Raw genomic sequence first — 22,089 nt, 5'->3', positions numbered from 1 at the left:
ATCAAACGCAAGAGAGAGTTAGACTAAAGAAATATATTGAAAAGGGGGAGAAGAGAACCTCTCGTTAAGGAGTGGTGGAGATCCTCCACTCAACGCCTTCAAAGTGCTCGTCGATTGCTTCTACTAAGGTGTCCAGAATACGCTTCAAGTTGTCCTCGACGGTATGATCAATCCTTGGATTCACGTCGAAGAAGGTTGATCGAAGAATGTCGGTGTAGCCGTCTTCGTCCCAAGTTAGGCCGTATTCAGTCTCTGGATCCGCCATTCATGGGAGATAGGAAGCAAATCTCCGCTCGTCTTGCTAGGGTTCTTGAGGATTGACAAAGAGAAAGAAGTTTCTCTTGCAAGTGAGAGGGAGGAGAGCCAAGACCAAAAATTTGAAAATAGTTTCAGATTTTTGCAAAGGTGGAGAGTTTCGGATTTAAATGAGGTTTCTAAAGTTAAGTTTAGGAATTAGGAAAGCTTTGAAATTATCCAATCTAATTTAAAATTAAATTGAATCTTCTTAGGAAACTTTCCTAAAATAAGTTTAAACAAAAAGGAAAGGATTTGAATTTCTGAATTTAATTAATTGGGATCCTAAATTGATTCCCAATTAATGGAATTAAATTTGGAAATCCAAAAAAAGGAAGAATTGAAGTGGGGCTGGCGGTTTGGGCCTTGTATGGCCGGTGGCTAGGGCGAGGGAGGGAGGAAATTAAGGGGGGTTTTAATGCCTTCTTAATTAAATGGATTAGATTTTAGGACAAATTAAGTCGTCCTAAGTTATTTAAAATCCAAGGGAGCGAAAATTTGGAAACTTACCTAAACTAGATTTTATAATTTAGGAAAGGATTTGAATTTCAAATTTAGGGAAAATTGAATTCAAATACCACTAAATTATGGCAATCAAAATTAGGAAGAATCCAAAATAGGTAATGGGGGATGGGAGGGGGTTAAGCCGGCGGGTTGAATGGGGCGGGTGAGGGTGGTCGGCGTCTTGTGGGGGAGGAAACGTGGAGTTTGGTTAGGGGAGGATGTTGGCTTGATTTTGGAGGTGGATTTGGACGTAAGGACTACGAAGAAGGGAGGTGAAAGGGGAAAACGAGAAACAGAGAAGAAAACCACGAACATGGCCGTCTCCAAGGTTGGTGGGTGATCCAATCTCCCTCTCCAAGGGATCTCTCCAAAGTTCTCTCCAAGAACTCTCAAAACACAAGTGCAAGAAAATTCTCATAATAATCATTCATTAACTTCAAACATAAGACATGAGGCTATAAATAGCCAAGTACAAAGGATTCAAGAAAATAAAAGACAAACTTGCCCTCCGGGCTTACATACGACGATTCCCACTAAAAGGGTACAACTGGGAAAATAATAAAAACAAATACACGACACTAAAAAATAGAAAATACATGAATAAGAAAATAACATAAATAGCTCATAAATATAAAGACTCGATCGTGGCCGTAGATCGGCGGCCACGCCTATGATAAACCTTCCACGAGCTGATGTCCCCATCACTCTCATTCTCTCCAATGTTGGAACCCCCTCCAGCCTTGTCACCAACCCCAAGCAGTCCGACCAACTTGCACAGAACGCACAGTTTTCGGCCTACAGCTCTTATGCACCATGATTGACCCGCTCAACTAAAGCCTCATTCTCCCGTGCAACCCCAACTCCTAGCAATCCCTCCTCACGGTCTTCTTTCTCCTTTACGCACGCAACAGACAACCAAACCCCATCTCCCTTGGTCGAAATTCCATTCACATCTCAATTTTCCGCCATCACTCACAAATGCCCACACAAATCTTAAGCCCTTAGCTAATCTATCTTCCCTATCTCCTCCTGGACGTTACTTGCTGAGCACTATAAGATTCTTTCTCATTCTACTAGCTGAGAGACACCTAATCCTTCTGTAGCCTACCACTTTTCTTGTACACGTAGTAGCTGTCTAGAATACGAACTCCAATAAATTCTATTTCTAAAGACTTCATACAGTAGCTGGCCAACCTAATAGCCTAGCCTCAAAGTGTTAATCAAACTCTACATGCATCATTACTAAACCTCAATAATCCTTTAAGCAACCTATAAACCTGCTAAATGAACTCCAACTTACAGCAGCCTTTAGGATTATGATATAAGCCAATATTTTATAATATTATTTGCAGTCGTTTAATTCAAGAAAAAAAAGAAATTAATAGTTAAAGAGGTTTATTTCTTGGGTTACAATATTTCTGCTCATAATGCAGGTTTTGTCGCCTCACTATCGCTGCCTCACCTTTGTGAACATAGGTTTATCTCTTTTACATGCTTAAACAACAAGTATGGAAGACCCCCGCATTTCATTGATCTTAGATATGACCGAGATGAATAAGAATTATATGAAGACTTCGGGTTCCATTGATTATAGATCTCGTGGCGAAGAATTAGGATTATATGAAGACCCCACATTCCCTTGATCTTAGATCGGTCCAAGAAGAAAAAAAAAGGCACTAGCCTGCCCCGATAATGTCCCCTACGCGGGGAAGACATCGGGAGGCTGTCAAAATTTCGATTGATAGATGACTCCCACAACTATATTAAAATGAACCTCTGAACAAAACAAATATTAAAATAACATATTTTAAATTAATAATTAAAATAAATAGGGGTGCTTCCTCTCAAATTTGGCTCATTACAAATTATTTAAATATATAGCATTTATGCAAGTGCGTCTATAATATAATTATTTAATAGCGTTGACTTAGTTGATTAGGCTTACCAGCTAAGGCTCTAATTCAAGTTTTATTCCCTAGTCAATTCAAAGATCCTAGTGAGATGTCATCAAGCTGACTTGCTTGCAAAGTAAGATCATAAGACTAATATTTAAAGCCATCATAAATTCATGTTGAAAATATACACATTAGAATATACTTAAATGCAATTCGATAAGTTAGAACTCATTCAATGTCTCTCATATAATTTGAAGTTACTAAAATATATATTGTTGAATATTTGAAACTCAAAGTTAGAGAATTTATTTTAGGAAAATATTTTTATGAATAAAATGAGAGATTGATTGTGATCTTCTCTTATGATTATGTTTCCTAATTATGGAATTTATTTTAGGAAAGTAATTTTAGAAATAAAAGGAGAGATGAGAGATCAATTGTGATCTTCTCCTATGATGTTATTTTCTAATTTTTAGGAAAGAATTATTCTCATATGACTATGTTTCCTAAATTAAGGAAAGAATTAAGATAGTTATTTCCTTTATCAGATCTTTTTTTGTATATATATGTAGATGTAGCATCGTTTTCAACAAGAACAATAAATCAAGAAATTCTTCAGGGTATCATAGAGAGTTCTCTGAACCCTAATCCCTTCAGACCTCCTCTCACTGGCAGATACATTATGGCTATCTCTTCTCTATTTCTCAAACCGATTCTCTTTAGTTAGTGTTCGTTTTGGCCTTCTCCTTCTAAATTTTAAGCAATCCTATTCGTTCTTCTCCTTCATCTTCTTCGCAATACAGAATGGTTTCATCACAAACTTCCAGCATCCTTGTATCATAATCAGAAAGTAGTTCAAAAATTTCAAAACTTTGTGGCAAAATATAAAATATAAATTAAGTTTGTTTCTACTCGGTCTCAATGTTGTTTTTCCCATTTTCTATAAAAACAGGTTGAATAAAAGCCTGGTGAGCTATGAGGCTCAAAGATATGTAGCTCTAATACATGAGTCAAGTATATAAAAAATATAACCAACAAATAAGTATAAAGACTATAATTAAGCCATGCCCTATTTTATAATACATCATTAATATGTATAAAATACATGATTGAGCTCTATATAAATACCAGATAATATTAATATGCTCACTCGAATCAAGAAGACAAAATATCAATCACGATACTACAGGGAAAGTAATTTCATATCAGTTGTTTTAAATATTTAATCATGAATTTAATCGTATTGATATTTCATTTGATTGATTATCTTTCCTTTCTAATTTTATGTCATCTCTAACCTATGAATGTGTCATGTCAAGATGTTTAGGTCCAAATTGGCTCTAGCCCGTAGGCTTCATCATATTTAGGACGCATTGCCTCTTGAGGTCACATTGCCTCATAACCCATATGTTTTATTATACTGATGTCACATTGCTTCCATTTGGGTCTCATTGTTCATCGGTGTCTGACCGCCTCATTTATCTGTCACTTAATATGACACTTTCTTAGGTTTATCAAATTCTAATAATTGTATTTACTTTATCAGTTACACATGTCATATGTTAATTTAAAATAAACGGGTATACAATGCATGTATAAAAAAAAGCTTAAACATATATTATGCATTTCATTTGACAGTGTAACATCTAGCAAAACATGAATTTTCTAATACATTCAACAATATGTGATTTCATTCGATGCTATATAGATTTGCTAGTAGATAACACCCTAAAGTGGTCACGGTGTAATGACACATGAAAAAGGCTTAAGCACTTGTTTTCTGAATTAGAAAGCTACATATCTTACCTTTGAGCAAGCTGCCTCTGTAGTTCGAACACCTCGAACTCGCCTACATGTATACATCACCTATATCATCTTAAATTGCTTAATTTGCCAATTCTTATAATTTCCCGAATCATATAATTACATTTAAATATATTCCCAAGCTAACATACTTCCAAATTTCTCCTCATGATTTTAAAGCCTCAAAATTTCCCCTGCTTATACTATGGACTCCTAAATTACAACTGAATACAGTTAAATGGAAATTTTATAGAAATTTAACATATAACAAAAAACCCAAATTTTCTTACCTTTGTGTCAATTCCCCTTTTATTCCATTTTTTTCCTCTCTTCTTTTTCTTTCTTTCCTTTTATTCTCCAGTTTTCCTTCCCCCTCTTGTTCTTTTTCTTCTTCTTTTGTTTCAACTCTTACCCGATTCCTCTCCCTGCCTTCGGGCAACACCCTACGCTAGTTCCCAACCGCGTCTTCAACTCCTCCCAGCACGCAAAGTCCTAACCGAGAGCTCCTCCATGCGGAATTGGAAGCAGCTAAAAATAAATAAAAGTAAAAGTAATTACATATTCTAATTTTTTAACTTTCCTTCTAATCCACTAGTGCATGACATCGGAAGTGCTTAATTTTTTATTTAACTTCTGCTACAGTAAATCATATAAATGAAAAGTGATAAAATTAAAACTTTAGGAAATTAATTCAATTCAAAATTAATTCCATAAATTTGACATCTTTACCAATTAGCATATACTTTTATATACTAATTTGCTCCATTTGACGAGTAGAGCACATTTGCATGTTTTTTTGATGATTTTTGTAAAAGTTGGTAGTTTTTCATCTACAGCAATCCATTAAGCTGTGGCCAGCACATTTCCATCTACAGAAATCCAGCAATTTGTAGGCAACTTTCCATCTGCAGCAATACATCAATTTATTATTAGTAGCTTTCCATCTACAACGATCCAATAAGCTATGGATAACAGCTTTCTATTTCTGTTGTAGTTAATTCTAGATTTTAGAATTAAAGACTAATTTTTCAAATTTTATTTATTTCATAAATAGTACTTCACATATTTACGTATATCATTTTATCGTCTCTTTTACCCTTAACAAAGGAATAAATTTAGTCATGAAGTTCTCATTTTTAGGCTCTTCTCTTTTTTTTTTCTCACCGGGTGCAGGTAACCCGGTTATTTTTATGCTCTTCTCTTCTCATTCTAATTCTCAGGAATTAGGGTTCAAGTAAAACCTAGTACTAGGGAACATAAATTAGGCTCAAGTAAAACCATGCAAATTTTGTTGGTGATTTGTAGCAAATTTGCTAAACCCTAAAAAAGCACATAATGCACGGGTAGAAACATTTCATCATGTATTTTCCTATCTGTTTCTTATGCGTAACAATTTTTTTATCATTTTTCTTGGTTGTATCAGATGGAAGATGTTGGTTCAAATGAACCACTAAATTATGCAACCATTATTGTGGCTAGGTTTGGAAACGTTGTCGTTGATTCATTGATTACCAATCATTGCAAGTATAATTATTTAAAAGTTCAGGTATTCCACCATTGCTCGACATCTTTGGTATGATGAGACTAATATGCATTAATCTCTCTCTCTCTCTCTCTCATCCCTCCCTACCCTCTTGCTTGGTTTTTCCCATCTCCCTGTGGTTGTGCAGAGCACCGTGCATACATATTAACTGCAATTTTTTTTTAATCATTGCAGTCATTTACTGTGGATGAAAAATGGCAAGGAGCTCCGTTTGCATCAATGGTTCGAAGAAGCCACCTACATGATTCTGGAATGAATATCAACATTCTTCAAATAGTTTTCAATATTCTACAGTTCACCAATTCTAAAGTTAAACAAGTTAAATACTCTTCCGTCATTATTCAGGTAAAAATGGATTTCACAGAGTTTTTAAAAAGATTCATTTTTCTGGCATTAAGAAATGATGTATTCATGTTACTGCCAATGAGTTTGAGGGTTCGCAAATAATATGGATACAAATTGTTAATTTTCTGTAATCTGAATATGCAATATATGACTTAGAGATACATTCTACAGCCGATTGATCTAAAAATTGATGAGGAGACACTAATGAAACTTGTTCCATTTTGGAGATCCTCAAATAGTAACTCCAGAGAGCAGAGTCAGCAGTTTTATTTTAAGCACTTTGAGATTCATCCGATTAAGGTTGGTGCTACAATCAACTCCCCTCCTTAGCTACTGTTAAACAGTCTTTCTCATGTAACGCGTAGCACGCATAATTGATCACTAAATCGTAGACCTTAGCTTTATTTCTTTGTTTCAATTTAGAGTATAAACTAAATTAAAATTTTTGTTGTTACATCGATGCTTTTTTTACAGATAACAGCATCCTTTCTTCCTGGTAATCAATATCCTGGTTATAGTTCAGCTGAAGAGACGTTGAGGTCCTTTTTGCATAGTATTCTAAAGGTGTTTCCGAAGTATCTTCTCATTCTTTTGTGATCTTTATAAATTGGATATCAGAAAAAAAAATAAAAAAATTAAAGGCATGCATCGTTTTTATCTGTTTAACCTATTACTTTCATTTTGTTTTAGGTGCCATCAATTAGAAATGTTGTTTTTGAGCTAAATGGTGTTCTACTTACTCATGCCCTAGTAACTTCTCGTGAGCTGCTTATTAAATGTGCACAACATTATTCATGGTAGGCTTGCTGATTACTTTACTAAAAAGTCACAGGATTTGCGATATGATTGGTTGATTATCTTTAAATGAACCACCTCAAAAATTTTACATTTTCAGGTACCTGATAAGAGCAATATATATCACAAAAGGAAGCTCTTTACTTCCTCCAGCCTTTGCTTCGATCTTTGATGACACGGCAGCTTCTTCTCTTGATGTATTTTTTGACCCTTCTGACGGTTCAATCAGTCTACCTGGACTTACAGTAGGTATAATTTATCATATGAATCTAGTTTCTTCCTAGCTTGTTTTTAAGCTTAAACCTGGTTGCAATCCTGAACACATCTTCTCTAGCATACCTTAACAGGCAATATGGGAAAAGAGCATTGCAGTAATATTCTTTTGGTTTGATTTTTTCTGTATTACTTTTTTAAGAAATTGTATTTCAAAGATATGGATATAAGTAAAACAAAGCCAATTCCCAAGATTTATCAAAGTGCAAAGAAAACAAAAATTTGTAATGCAATCTCTCTTTTGGTTTGATTTATTCTGTATTTTTTTTTAAAACAGCTCTATTTTCAAATTCGGAGCATGTGATTTCGCCTACGCAATTGATCGCTTCATTTGTCTTAATCGTCGTTTGAAGATTGCTTATAATTTTGTTCTGAAATTATTCTAATTCAATAGTTGTGCAATGCTCAAATGAAACCATAACCATAGCATCTAAAGTAGTCCTGCATCAGCAATCTCTCTTTTGGTTTGATTTATTCTGTATTTTTTTTAAAACAGCTTTATTTCAAAGATATTGATATAAGTAAGTCAAAGGCAATTATCAAGATTTGCGGAAGTGCAAAGAATATATATAATGCATGAAACCAAATGATGCACCATCCAATAGAGCAGGAAAAACAAAAAACAACAACAAAGGAGAACAAAGAACTCGTTTGGACCATCTTGTTTAGAGCTTGATAAAAGTGGCGAATATCGATATATTTTTTCAGTTGTAGCCTTGTCTAGTTAATACTATTTGAAATATCCTATCCATTAAAACAAATTCACTTATAATGCTCCCATCAAAATTCTTAGGATATAAAATTTCATGGGTCAATATTGTCATCAATAATAGGAGGGAGAGGGGTAACTTCTAGGATCGACAATATAAGTTCCAATATTTTATTAATCGAAGCTGTACAAACTATTTCCGGAGGAATAACAGGAACGGGCTCAACAGTCTCTATATTAGATAAAACCTTTGAATTTTTTAATAAATGTTTGGAAGAACGTTCTAAACAAGATCAGTACTATCCTTCTAAACCATGTTAATACTCATGAGATACGAGAGTAACCATCTTCACTAATCCCTTGGTCTTAATTTTGATGAAAAAATTTTATCAACAAATTTAAAATATTTTGTAATCAAATATGACATTGTAAATAAAACATTATTCTGTAAAACAAATATTATTTTGTTGTAGACTTAATAATAAAATGAATTTTCAACTTCCTATGTTTCTATAGATTTTTTTCCTACACGATGTATTTGATTGAGTATGATTTATTTGATTTTGGGGTATAGGTTTTCGATAAGGACAAGCCCTTATGATTAATTACATAGTTTCTCTCTTGAGAGTATTTTTAATTGAAATAATAGGTTGCATTCTCTTTTATCAAAACATTGGCTAATATTTTTATATGAATTTCAAGAATTTCATTTCAAAGGTTTGGTCTTTCAAATTTCAAAGATGAATGGATCAACTTAGAATTGGTTTCGAGTAGAAGCCAAAGGAAGAAAGAGTATTAAAAAATATCCTATGCTTTTCTATTTTAATATTTAATTTTGGTTGAAGTTTACCAATTTTATTTAAAAATTTGGGGCTTCTATTTCAACAACACAAGATTAAGAAATGTCCCAAAAAGATGATAATTTATGATGTAATTAAAAAGAACGTTAGCCTCAGACCTTAGCTCTAAGGTGAGAACCAATAATATGTAATAACTTGGATCTAAATCTAACAAAAGTGCTTGAGATTTTCGAACTTTAAACATCCCATAAGGTTAAATCAACTCAACCTCTGATCTTACATTCCTTCTTGAAAGGGATTTCAACTAAACCTACATAAGCACTTTTAAAATTATGTAGTATAAGTCTCAATGCAGATGCAAGAGATGTTAGGTTATTTTGATTTCAAGAAAGAGAACTAACAGCTTAGCCATTTAAAATAATATGCCTAACCAGAAGGGTGTATATGCTAACTCATAATGCTATTTTTTATATTATTTTTTATGGGAGGGCTTCTATTTCTATATGCAACTCACAAAGTTATGTATATGATGTTCATTAGCGAATACAAATGGGTTTGGTGCTGATTTTGATAAACACACCTTTATGGATAAGCAATCATTTCAATATTGGATTGTATAATTAGATCTGTAAGGAAGCTTTTCATTTTATTTTAGTTTTGAAATCTCAACTTACTTTGGGATAAACTATATAAATTTTTATTATATGAAAAAATCATCCTATGATTGATTTTAGAATTGTTTATATTTTAATGGGTGGAAAAGTTAGCATCCTACATGTCTACCACGTAATATGTATAAGTTAACATCAAGCAAAACATTAGAAGATACCCAGGAAAAACATTTATTTCTAGTACGCACTTAAAGTAAGCACACAATCATCACATAAATAATTAACCAAAGGAATAATATAGTGGCCATTTACAATCAGGAAAAATGCAAAAAAAAAAAAAAAAGAGGCAACTGAGTTACCATGCCCTATATAACCCAGTTAAATTTACAGATTCGACTTGTGGGTCTTCGAGATTTAGCTTTTAATGCTTCTAGAATTTCACTTTGGGATTCAACATTTTGGTTTATCGTTCATATGTTATATCCCACGGGCTTACATGGCCTTTTGCAACGAACAAATAAATTACATATTTTAAAAGAAAAAAAAAATATTCTTTTTCTTATAAGACCAATTTCTTCGCATCGATGGTTTCAAGCTGATTTCAATATTTATTGAACATGTCTACTCAGAGATTTAGCATACAAAGCAGGGCTTGCTAGATAAAGTAGTTGGTTGATGAATTTTAATTTTGTTTGATCATTTGAGCATGATTACCTACATGAAAAATATATATCTTTGCTTTAACACTTGAGTACAAATTGTCATAACACAACAATCATTCCACACTAGACATTACAACTAAATACTCAAGAAAATAAATCCTAATCCTAAGATTCACATCTATTGTGTGGTTATCATGCAATTATTTGATGTGTTGTTTTATTATGAAATAGGAAGAGATATAATTTAGTCCAAGAGTGATGTCACTTTTAAGTTATTTGTGACTTAAAACTTATATTTGAATTGTAAAGGTGTTTCATATTTTAAAAGTGATGCAAGCAAAACTAGAGTAAAGAGACAAATTGGAGAACACCAGGACAAAACATAAACCAAACTCGATTCAAATATAGCTTGCAAACAACCAAACAAACTTTCAAGAAACAAAAGCCAAATCAAACGAAACAAAATATAAAAACACTATCGTCATTATAAACGTCTAGCGGTCTCCTCACATGCAACGAGAGTAGGAATATATAATAAAATTGTGCTTAGGCTTGCAAACTGAGGGTCCACACTGCAAAAGAGTCCAACGTCCTACCAAACTCCTCTGGCAAATGTCTCCAAATTCAGCCAACATACACTTCCAAAGCTCAAGAAGAAGGATACAGGTGGAGTGGAACTTGCGTAGAGAAGAAGAGGTTAGAAGCCAAGACGAAATAGAGAGGAGGAAAGGGGGTGGAACAGCTCTCAAGCTTTTCCAAGAGAAGAAATCCTCAGGTTTTGTAGAAACTTTGCTCACAACATTCAACAACCTTTTCCAACTCAAAACAACTCATTTTTATAGGCAAAAGAAGGTAGACAAATAGCCATAACACCTCCAACCAAATCCAATCAGAATTGGGGAAATGAAAGGCCGAAAGACAGCAAAACTACTGCAGGAAAATTGCACATAAAACAGAGAAATTTTCATAGAATTCCCCCCCAAACAGTCACGGAAAACCAGCCAGCAAGGGACCCGAAAAGCCAGCACATGAGGCAAAGCATCAAGTCACGGGAAACCAGCCAGCAAGGGACCCGAAAAGCCAGCACAGGAGACAAAGGAGCAGATCACGGGAAACCAGTCAGCAAGGGAAAACCGAGAATGCAAAAGGGAGGAGAAGAGGCACAAGTCCACTCCATAATGAATTCTTGAAATAATAGCATACCTTTTTGAATTAATGAGCTAGGAAGTGCAATTAATCCCCAATCATTGAGCTAAACTTCAGCTCAAGCATTTATGAGCTAACACAAAGTAGAAATCAGCAATTTTGAGCTCAACACCAAGCAACCAAGGCCCATCCGAGAGCAGCCACCACACCAAACCAAAATCAGCAAGCAGCCCAAAGACGAAATGGACTCAAAAGCAAGCAAATCCAAGGCTTGCCATGCCTAGCACATTCCTACCATGATCATTGGAAGCCCAACCATCATAGGATAACTTTAAAAAAAAAACATAAAACACAACTAATATTGTTCAAAATACAATAAAACAAAAATAACTAAAAATATTGAATGCATCAAAAAGGGTTTTGTAGAGCCTATATACTTGCTTGCCTTAACACAAACTTATGATTCACGATATTTTGAGATTCAATGATACAAGCATTTCATATTTTGAGGTGAAATGGTACATCATTGCCAAAAAGAAACTTAAGTTGTTTTTAGGCTGGTCCTAGGGCCAACTGAACAAGTCCAACTTGGACCGGTTCTTTGCTACAGGAGGCGGGGGTGGAACCAAGGGGAAGAGAGAGAGACGCCGGTTGGAGAGATGGGGCCCAGAACTTAATTAAGCGTTACTTTGTGAGGGAAACTTGAATTAGAGGTTGTTTAGGTATTTTGTATTTGTCCTCTTTTTTTTAAGTAGTTCCTTTGGGAGGATTAGGGCTTCATCTGGAATTGGAAGAGAGATTGTTCTTTTGGGCTCTAGGCTTTGCTAGAGATTTGGAGAGTTTTTTCTTCCTCTCGAATTGAAGAAATTTGTATCTTGTATTATTTTTTTTGTTCGTGAATTGAATAGAAGAAGTTTCCTTGTGTTTTCCACCTAATTTTCTGAAATTTCTGCATCGTATTTCAGATTTCTCTCTGAAATCAGCAGATTTCTCGCTGTTTTCACCAATTATTGTTAGGTTTGCTTGCAAACTCAAGTATTTCCCCTTAGGGTTACTTGCAAACTCAGTATTTCCTATCAATTGCTTTTATGATTTTTATGATATTTCATTTCATTTTTTTAAGAATAGTTTTGAAAGAAACTTTGAAGGTTTTGGATTTAATTTTGAGATAAAAGATTTAATCACCTATTTTGTGAAGTGATGAAAATTTAGAGTTTGAGTATACATTGATAAATCACATATTTGATCAGGCTAACTATGTGAACCTTAGCTTTGAGGCCAAGAAGAAAGGATGATACTTGATTAGGTTAAGCTTGTGAGCCAATGGCTTAGGGCACAAAAGAAAAGAAAACTCTAAGTTAATTTGAATAAAATAGGAAAGACTACTAGGATTTGGTCCTAACATTAAAGATGTATTCATTCACTTGGTTTTGGGTCCAAGCAAATGAAGATAAAATATTTCCATAGCTTTGGGACCATTAAAACACAAGAGATCATATAGCTATGAGGCTAAGAAAAAAAATGGTTATTGATTTAGTGTTGCATAAGATGATGAGTTATTTTCTTGAGTTGGGTTCAAGCAAATGCAACATATAACGTAATTAAAACGAACATCAACCTCACATCTCAAATATAAGGTGAGAACCACCGATAATTAGTAACTCGAATCTAAATATACCAAAATACATGGCATTTATGAAATTGAAACTTCAAATGAGGTTAAGTGAGTCTGACCTCTAGTCTTTCAATCTTGCATGAAAAATATGGGTAGCTAAATACACCTATGCGCTTTTAAAATCATATAGTCCTGATCTCAATGCAGATGCTTTTAGAATCAAGTTATTTTGATTTTAGGAAAGTTGACTTACAGCTTAGTCACTTAGGCTAAGATGCCTATGATGAACCTTGTCATTTAAAATATCCTAGACATAATAAGGTGTACACTTCACCTAAGCGGAAAGGTGAGAATTTACAGTTTCTCATAAGCAAACAAATCACAAGTATAATTTTTTTGTCATTTTAAGAGTTTGTGCAAGAAAATTTTATTTTAAGTTTAATGGAATTATAAATTATTTAGTTTAGCATTTTTTATAATTTTGTGAATTCATAAATTTTATTTTGAAATTTTGTTATTTTTATTTAATTTTTTATAAAATTTTTAAGTTTCTCAGTTGTTTAATTATTCTATTATTAAATTTAGAGTTTCTTCATTATTATTTTATATTTTTACAATGTACAAAAAATATAAAATAATTCTTCGGAGTTTGGAAAAACTTACAAAAACTTTCTGTAAAAATTTAAAATTATTTTAAATTTCATATTTTTAAAATTATTTAATGATAAAATTCCAGTTTGTTGCTAAGATGAACTACAAAAATAATAAAAAAATATTTCAAAGGTTAAGATAATTTGGGGAGTCTCTCATAAAAATTTGAGATCATGTTGATTGAATTTCAATTTAATAAAGTTTTTATATTATTTAAATTACCTAAATTTAATTTTAAATTAAATTAGCTTCAAATTCATTGAAATCGATCACAAGATCTAGATATGTTCCTATGATGATCTCATAAAAATGTAAAGTCAATTGGATGTATTTATGCTTTGTTATGATTAAATGGTATATTTTATTAATTAAATTATTTAAATGTACTTTCTGATTTTAAAACCTTAGGAATTTGACTTTCTCTATTTTTAGATGTAATAAACTCCAAGAAAATTTATTTATTTTGTTAATTTTAAGGAATTTATGTGGATTTCTAATAATTTTTCCAAAGTATAGGACAATTAGGAACGGTTATTGACCTAGGAATTAGGATTTATATTTTGGACCTTAAAAGAATTCAAATTTTCTTTGAATTTAATTTACAATTCAAATAATATTATAATATTCATAGAGCATTTTCCTAAAATATTTGCTTATTCGGAGTTTTTTTTTATAATTTATTATAATTTATTGAATTTATTTATTCATAATCTTTAAAATTTGATGGTATTTATTTAATGTTTTCAATTTTTTTAAATTTGTTTTTCTTTGTGTTTAAAATTTATTATGAGTTTAGTGAAATTTATGTTGTATTTTAAGGTTTTTAGTTGAATGTGTTATGAATTTTATAAGTTTCAATTCAGGGATTTTCATTGCAATTAGTGTTTGATTATTAGCCCCTTAAATGAACTCCAAAGTTCATGAAATTTAAATCATAAACCTATGATGGTTTGAGGATCAATCTCTGGAACTTTGAACTTTGTAATAATTTATTGATTCTGAAATTGAATTAATTTTTTAATATTAAAAAAATTATTTTCTAACTTTAGAATGGTTTAAAATTATTCATAACTAATTCATTTTAAATACAAATTTAATAAATAAGCCCTCTATGGATTCAAATAAATGTTAAGAATTGACTTAACCTAATTTCAAATGAATTTGCCTTAATCTTAAGAATATATCAGGGTAAATATTTAATTAACACCCTTAATCTTCTTTGATTGTCATCAGTCTCCTAGGATTCTTTGATTTTTTTCCTATGAGGGTTTGATGCATGCTTTAACCTTAATTGAATTTCTAATGCAAATGCACCTAAATGAACCCTAAAATTGAGCAAATCCTAATTAATTCTAAACAAATCTTAAAATCTTGAAATTACTTCTAAAACCCCTTTCTCGTCTCACTGAACAGAGGAAAAAAAATTAAATCAAAATTAAATTACCTAATCTATTTAATAAATCATTAAAGAAATAAACCTTAATACTTAGAAAAATTCTCTAAAATTCATTTCTAATTTTAATGACTCCAAATGAGAGACTAAACTTTAGGATGTTCACATCCTCTAATTTTAATTTCAAAAAACTTTGAGGTTGTTTGGTTAGAAGATTTTTGAACCATAATTCTAAGTTATGTTAAGAATCTTAATGGACTTAGGATTAAAAATAATAAAATAAAAAAAAAATAATGGTCTTAGGATTTTATAAATTTCATAAATAATTCAAATAAAATCATGAAAAACAAAATAAAATGTCTCAAAACATAATAGATATAAAGAAAAATAAGGTTAAACCTTAGAAAATATTTTTTTTTAAATATTCAAGTTAGAATATTTCAAGATTTATTAGAATTAATTAGGATTTGTTCATTTTTAGGGTTTATTTAGGTGTATTTTCATTAGAAATTCAATTAAGGTTAAAGCATGCATCATACCCTCATAGAAAAAATAAAAGAGGTTTACGAGACTTTGATGACAATTAAAGGAGATTTAGGGTGTTAATTGAATATTTATCCTTATATATTCTTAAGATTATGTCAAATTCTTGCGAAATTAAATTTAATAAATTCTTCACATTTGTTTGAATCCATAGAGGATTTATTTATTAAATTTGTATTTAAAATGAATTAGTTATGATTTTTCAATGTTTAAATTATTTTGGTAGTTGTGATAAATCCAACATCATTTTAATAAAATGAACTGCTGACATAGCACGCACTCCGCATGCAACGACGTCTAATTGGGGGATTTTATAAAGTGGGGGACCCACGGCCCACACTGGATGAATATTAAACATTCAATCTTAGATTTTAGACAGCACAAATCAAACTGCAAAATAATGTTGAGGTTTGTAAGGTTTTTAATACTATGGGATCAGAGCCATTCATTCTATTTGAATGGAATGGACAGTGATCATCTCCTACCTTTTGCTAAAATTTGAAGTTTTTTATCAAAACCACCTTGATCGGGAGTGATAAACTTTGATCTTCTTGATCTAGTAGATAGAGAAGGATTGTGGAGGTAAGGAGAAGAAATCTTATGGTTAGATTCTTCTAGGCTTGAAGTTCAATTTGCAATGTGTGAAACTAAAGATTGGGTTAGGACAAAGTAGTGTGCACCTTAATCCAAAGAGGCTAAATGAAATTGATTGCTATTGGAGCTTCGCCTAACCACGATGAAAAAATTTGCTGAAGACTGCTTAGATTGAAGATGGCTAGATCAATAGGAGCAATTTCGCCATGAAAGTCTCACCTGGGCTTAGATGTTCGTAGCTTTAGAGCTGAATTTGGGCTGGAGATTAATCGAGGACAGAAGCTGGAGCTACGGAGATGGTTATAGGCTTATCTCAGGGCTCTTCTCACCCATTTCAGTGGCAACACTATAAATTGGCGGATGAAGTCATTAAGGACAAGCCACTAGGGTTTTGCCAATTAGCCAAGAAAATTTCAAGACAAATGGATAGTTGGCCTTTTTGTTAGAGCTAAACCAACTTGCTACCTCAACGATCCATGGAGTTCTTGTTCAGACTATCGCGAGCAACCACCTTAGTTTACAGTGGACGGTGTGGATTAGCTTGATATAGGTGGAGACAGTTGGGCAAGGCAGACCATCTGGTGTATCTAACCTAGATTCTTGGTTTAGTTCATTTAGAGGATCAAGTTTACTTGTGTTCAATCCTTGGGTTAGTCCAAATGGGATGGGTTGGCTGGGCAAGTGGTTGAGGCACAGCTGAGGAGTTTTCTCATAGCATTGGTTTGTGAATATGCCGCCACTTGGACAGTAAACTCCTTTATTGATTAGCTAATGTAGTTAGATTACTTGCCTTGTGAATGTTAGCTGCTTTTACCTCCCTTAACTGCATTAATATTTTGTGACGTTCCCATAATTATTTTGTTAGTATAAATTACAGTACTATAGTTCCCTTACATTTGATATAGTCTCCGTTTGAGCTCTAAACTATGATTTTAACTATATGGTTTAGGCATGTTTAAGGTTATTAGCAAATGTGTCAGTACTAAGGGATTCTCCGGGACAAGACGCTATGTTGGGGATCTTGGAAAAACAGTAAGCTCCATCTTTTCAATAATTTGCATATTGTTGTGCATAGTTTTGAACTTTTTTCCTTATGGTATTCTTTGCAGATGAAAACTGCAGGTGCAAATGTTCTTTTTGCTACCCTCACAGAAATATCAGACAATGTTCTGAGAGGAGCTGAAACAAATGGCTTCAAGGGCTTGGTAAATTATCTGATAGAACTATGAATTTTCTTTCTGGTCTTATTTCAAAGTTTATGCATTTCCTAGGTTGCTGGTTTCCACCAAGGAATTCTTAGACTAGCAATGGAGCCTTCTTTGTTGGGAGCTGCTGTTATGGAAGGTGGTCCGGATAGGAGAATCAAACTTGATCGTAATCCTGGTGTTGATGAGGTAATTTTACATACTATTTGTTCTCGGCTTTTTCCCATTAACTATAAATCAGACGGGTTTGTGCTCTGCTGTTCAATTTGCATTTTCAATGTAATATTGCAAGAGTTTGCAGGAATCTAAATAATTTTTCAGAGTTTCAGCATTAAAAAAATCATCTATTGCAGCGATTGATATGGTGGTAACGGTTTTCTTTAACAAGGTCCAAGTACAAACATCTATTGTTGTATTTGACTAGTCTCTCTTGCTTACTGACTTATAATCCGTAAAAATGGCCTACCTGAATTTGGGAGAAAATCATTGAAGCGGTGAATCACCATCTAAAACATTTTGAAATACTTTTTGGACAAAATTTCTGGCCAAAAGGAGAAATTGAATTATCTGTTAGACATGAAATGACAAATTTTCCTTTGATATGACCGTTTATATCTTTTGCTTAGAGATCTTATTTTTTCTTGCTCCAAATTTATGCAGCTATATATCGAAGGGTACCTGCAGGCTATGTTGGATGTGATGTACAAACTAGAATACCTCCGTGTGAGGGTTATTGATGATCATGTAAGTTGTAAAAAATACGTGTTATTATCGTATTTATGCATCAAAAATCAATTAGAGTGTCTTGTTACTCTCTGCTGAGAGCATTATCTTCTTTTAAGTTGTTGCACGTTTCGCTTTTGGGTAGTAAAATACAGATACTAATGGGCAATCGTAACCTTATGCTGTACATTACCTTCATCTCCTCCACAGCCCTCGTGAGCATAATTGTACTTATTAGGAGCAGCTATGCATTATGCAATTGCCCACTTAAAAAATCTTAGCGATATGAAGGTTAAAGTAACGTATGTGTTGAGTAGGCATGTAATATTGCAGAAATTCTTTTTGCTGTTTTCGCACTTACAATTGTCCATAGAAATGCCAATGTTTTTTTCTTTTTTTTTTCCTTTTTCCTGTTTTGTTTTATTGTCTGAATTATTTACCCTGGACTTATGCTTCTCTGTAAACCTTTTTTCTTTAAATTTATACCTACTAAAATTTAAGTATCTAACTACTCAGTTTCAGCTTCATGTTCAAGAAAACCTTTTTTTTTTTCCTCTATTTGTGCTACTTCTACTCTTGATTTTTTTTTTTGAACTTACACCAGAAGATATGTCATGACTCTACCTGAGAACGTGGAATATCAAAGGGATAACAAACTAAGAACTAAATGCGAAACAGGAAACTTGCACAAAATAATTAAAGAGCAATTTTGGATTTTCATTATTAGCAATTAAAACAACAAAATAAAAACTAATAAGCGGTCACTTCCGTTTAGGCCAAGCTATGCAAGAGACTAAGCAAATCAAAATATTTAGGAAAATTAAAGCAATGCATACAAAGTAGTTTCTAACATCACCTTGGTCTAACAAAGAGATCTAAGTGCACGAAGCAACAAACCTACGCTTACTAGTGGATGGCGATAATGGAACACAATCTCTTACTTGAACAATCTCTCTACGAAATAAGTGGAATATGAACGTACATGAGTCAAGGCAGAAAATCACCTTCAAGAAGAACCCGTCTTGATACACCACGTGACATCCAATAGTTGTCCCTCCATGGCCTCGGTCATAGTGAATAGTACGTAGTCGGCAGACTTCTCTATGAATCCATCAATGCTTGGATTCAAGTTGAAGAACGGCAATTTGAGAAGATCCACGAAGCCTTAGCTGTCGTATGCAAAGCCGGAGTCAAGCTCCGGATCGGCCATACATCATAGACAAAAGAAGGAGAGAACATACTAGAGAAGAACAGGGAGAGAGATGGCGGTGGGGAGGGAGGCCGGCGGCTTGTAAGTGGGGGAAGAGGGCTAGGGTTAGGAAGGAACTAGGTTGAATGAAGGTAAAAGTGTTCTAATCTCCAAATCTGAAATTATTTTCAGGTTTTGAGTAAAAGTGGAGGGAAATAATTTGAATTTGGATTTCAAATGACTTGCAATTAAGAGCCTTGAAGGAGCATTAAAGGAGGGGCCCAATCAAGGGGCTGGCGGCATGGTGAGAGGGAGAGGGGTTAGGTGAAAGGGAATTATGTATTTCCTAATCCGCTCCGACTAATTAATGATGAAAATTTCAAATCCGTTCTAATTCAAATTTAAAATTGAAACCTCATTGAAACTTTCTAATTTGGCCTCGAGCAAATTTGGAAACTTTCAACTCATCAACTTTGAATTTCAAATTTGAAAATACATGGGGGTGGAGGCAAAGGGGCCGGTGATTGACGGCGAAGTGGGGTGGTGGTTGAAGGGGATGCCAGCGGGATGAGGGTGTGGGCTCGGGTTTGTGGGTAGGAGGATGTTGAGCTTGGGTAGGTGGGGCTATGAGATGGGCTTGGTGGCGGAGATGGCCGGCGGTGGAAGTTGAGGAGAAGGGGGGAAAGAAGGAGGAGAACCAAGAGCCACCGATGGTGACTGTTGCGTACGACGGGTGGCCTATCCTAGGCTCCACCAAGCTCTCAAACTCTTTCTCAAGCTCTCACATAAGCCTCAAGAACACAAGTGCAGGAAAATTTTGATCATCATTTATTCCTTAAAAGAACAAGATGAAGGCTTTAAATAGCCTCTACAATGACTTAAAACAAAAGAACTCAAATACCCTCAAGGGACTACATGACTCAATCCCTCAAGCAAGGGTAAAAAGGGAAAATGCTTAAATAAAAAAAAAAATACATCAATAAGTAGACAATAATAAAATCAAAAGTACATCGGATAAATCGTGGCCGTTGATCTACGGCCACGTCGACGATAGACTTTCCAACTGATGTCCCCATCACAAATAGCCAGACGGAGCTATTTAAACCTCAATTACAATTATGTGTACATTTTTCTATTGTTAACATCAATATATCAAAAGAGCCACTAAATCACAAAAATTCATTCTATCCCAAATGATAATAATTTTAATGTTTTTTACTTTTCTCTTATAGTGCCACATCTATGATAAACCTATTTTCTTCTTTCACTTGTTTAATTCTTGATATTTTACCCTAAAAACATTAATAGTATAATGATGAGTTACAATAACTAAGTGGATGCATCATATCTCTAAATTACAATGATATAATGGAATTCAAAAATCAATATTTATACTTGCCATAATAAATAAACAAATGCAAATTATCTAATAATTTCTTTTATTTAAAGATGACAATGTGAAAAGTTTTAAAACATTGATTTGTATATAATTATATCATGTTATACTTTTATCTCATTTTTGTATACTAAAACCATCATAGGAGCACATTCTAAATTGCACCGTTTAAGGTACTTAAATTTTCATTCCTTTTTCTAAATAAAATATTTTCTATTTTACGTGCGGGTAGCTTAGTGTCCTTAACTAGTGTCATAAGAGGGTGAAATCCATCCATCAACATGCACATATAAACCCCTCTATGTAGTTCATTTTTTTCATATCATTCATAATCTTTAAGTAGTAAGCAGTATATGGTATTATTAATTATAGCATAACATGATAACCATCATCCATTTCAATATAACCAATAAATTTTAATCGTAAAGATAAATCATAATTGGATTGGCAATAACAATTGTTTAAATAAGTATCAATATTATTTAATCAATATCAATATTATTTAATAAAATTGTTTAAATCGGATTTTCCTATCCAATTATAGCTTTTTTTCTAAACCAAATGTATTAAACAATATTGAAGAGCCTCAACGATAGGCTAATCCAATCCTCTATAATATCTCATAAGGGCCAAAGTACCTCGGAGCCAGCTTCTCACTCCTCCTATTAGCTACCTTCCTTTGTTTGTAGAGATGAAGCTTCAAGTATATTTTATCCCCTATCTCAAATTGGATGCCCTTCCTATGCCCATCCGCCTGCTTTTTTATGATATGTTGAACCCTCAAAATATGTCTTTTCAATTCATCCAAAACCCTATCCGTCTCCTCCAAGTACTGTTCCACTGAAAAAATTGGTTTTACTTTGCCCAAAGTGTACTAAGTAAGGTGGACCTCTACGGTACAACACTTTGAAAGGAGTCATCTAGGAAGCCGAATGATATGAAGTATTGTACCAATACTCTACCCATACTAGTCACTTGGCCCACAATCGATCTATCTCTAAAACAAAACATTGCAGGTACATTTTCAAGCTCCTGTTTATCATGAATTTATAGATGGGTTACCCCAATCTAAGTGGTTTACAGTGATCCTAGTGGTGGTGGTAGTGGACAATTGAGCAAGTATACTTATTTCATTCCTCCCACACTCTGCCTGAAAGAGTTAAGGGTTGTAGTAATCCTCCAAGCATACTTGTCAATGGCGCGCGCCATGGCGCATAGCGTGGCACTGCGCATCTACGGCCCCAACTGCATGGCGCGGTGCACATGTTCAAGTTGGTGCGCGCTGTGGCGCGTATGAAACCCCTCAAATAAAAAGAAAGCTAAACTTTTAAATATTGAGGTGCATTTTGGTGTAATGGTTGGAATTTCATTAAGAATTTCTGTAGTTAAGCGTGCTCATC

The 22,089-nt window shown here is 33.5% G+C and overlaps 1 protein-coding gene across 2 annotated transcripts in view; it reads left to right on the top strand.

Moving 5' to 3' along the window:
* Window positions 1–22,089, top strand: part of LOC110108336 — a 79,433-nt gene that overhangs the window by 52,746 nt on the left and 4,598 nt on the right. For both annotated transcript variants that reach the window (XM_028699412.1, XM_028699411.1), the window contains 10 exons: window positions 5,920–6,042; window positions 6,214–6,384; window positions 6,556–6,684; window positions 6,859–6,948; window positions 7,075–7,181; window positions 7,280–7,428; window positions 17,126–17,208; window positions 17,286–17,381; window positions 17,448–17,570; window positions 18,042–18,125. In XM_028699412.1, the coding sequence (XP_028555245.1) occupies window positions 5,920–6,042; window positions 6,214–6,384; window positions 6,556–6,684; window positions 6,859–6,948; window positions 7,075–7,181; window positions 7,280–7,428; window positions 17,126–17,208; window positions 17,286–17,381; window positions 17,448–17,570; window positions 18,042–18,125 (1,155 nt within the window). The remainder of the gene's footprint in view (window positions 1–5,919; window positions 6,043–6,213; window positions 6,385–6,555; window positions 6,685–6,858; window positions 6,949–7,074; window positions 7,182–7,279; window positions 7,429–17,125; window positions 17,209–17,285; window positions 17,382–17,447; window positions 17,571–18,041; window positions 18,126–22,089) is intronic.

The sequence above is a fragment of the Dendrobium catenatum genome, unplaced genomic scaffold (genome assembly GCF_001605985.2).
Source record: "Dendrobium catenatum unplaced genomic scaffold, ASM160598v2 fragScaff_scaffold_1282, whole genome shotgun sequence".
NCBI classification, from domain to species: Eukaryota; Viridiplantae; Streptophyta; class Magnoliopsida; order Asparagales; family Orchidaceae; genus Dendrobium; species Dendrobium catenatum.
The sequence above is the reverse complement of the archived record's forward strand: the minus strand, read 5'-3'. Positions and strand labels throughout refer to the sequence as shown.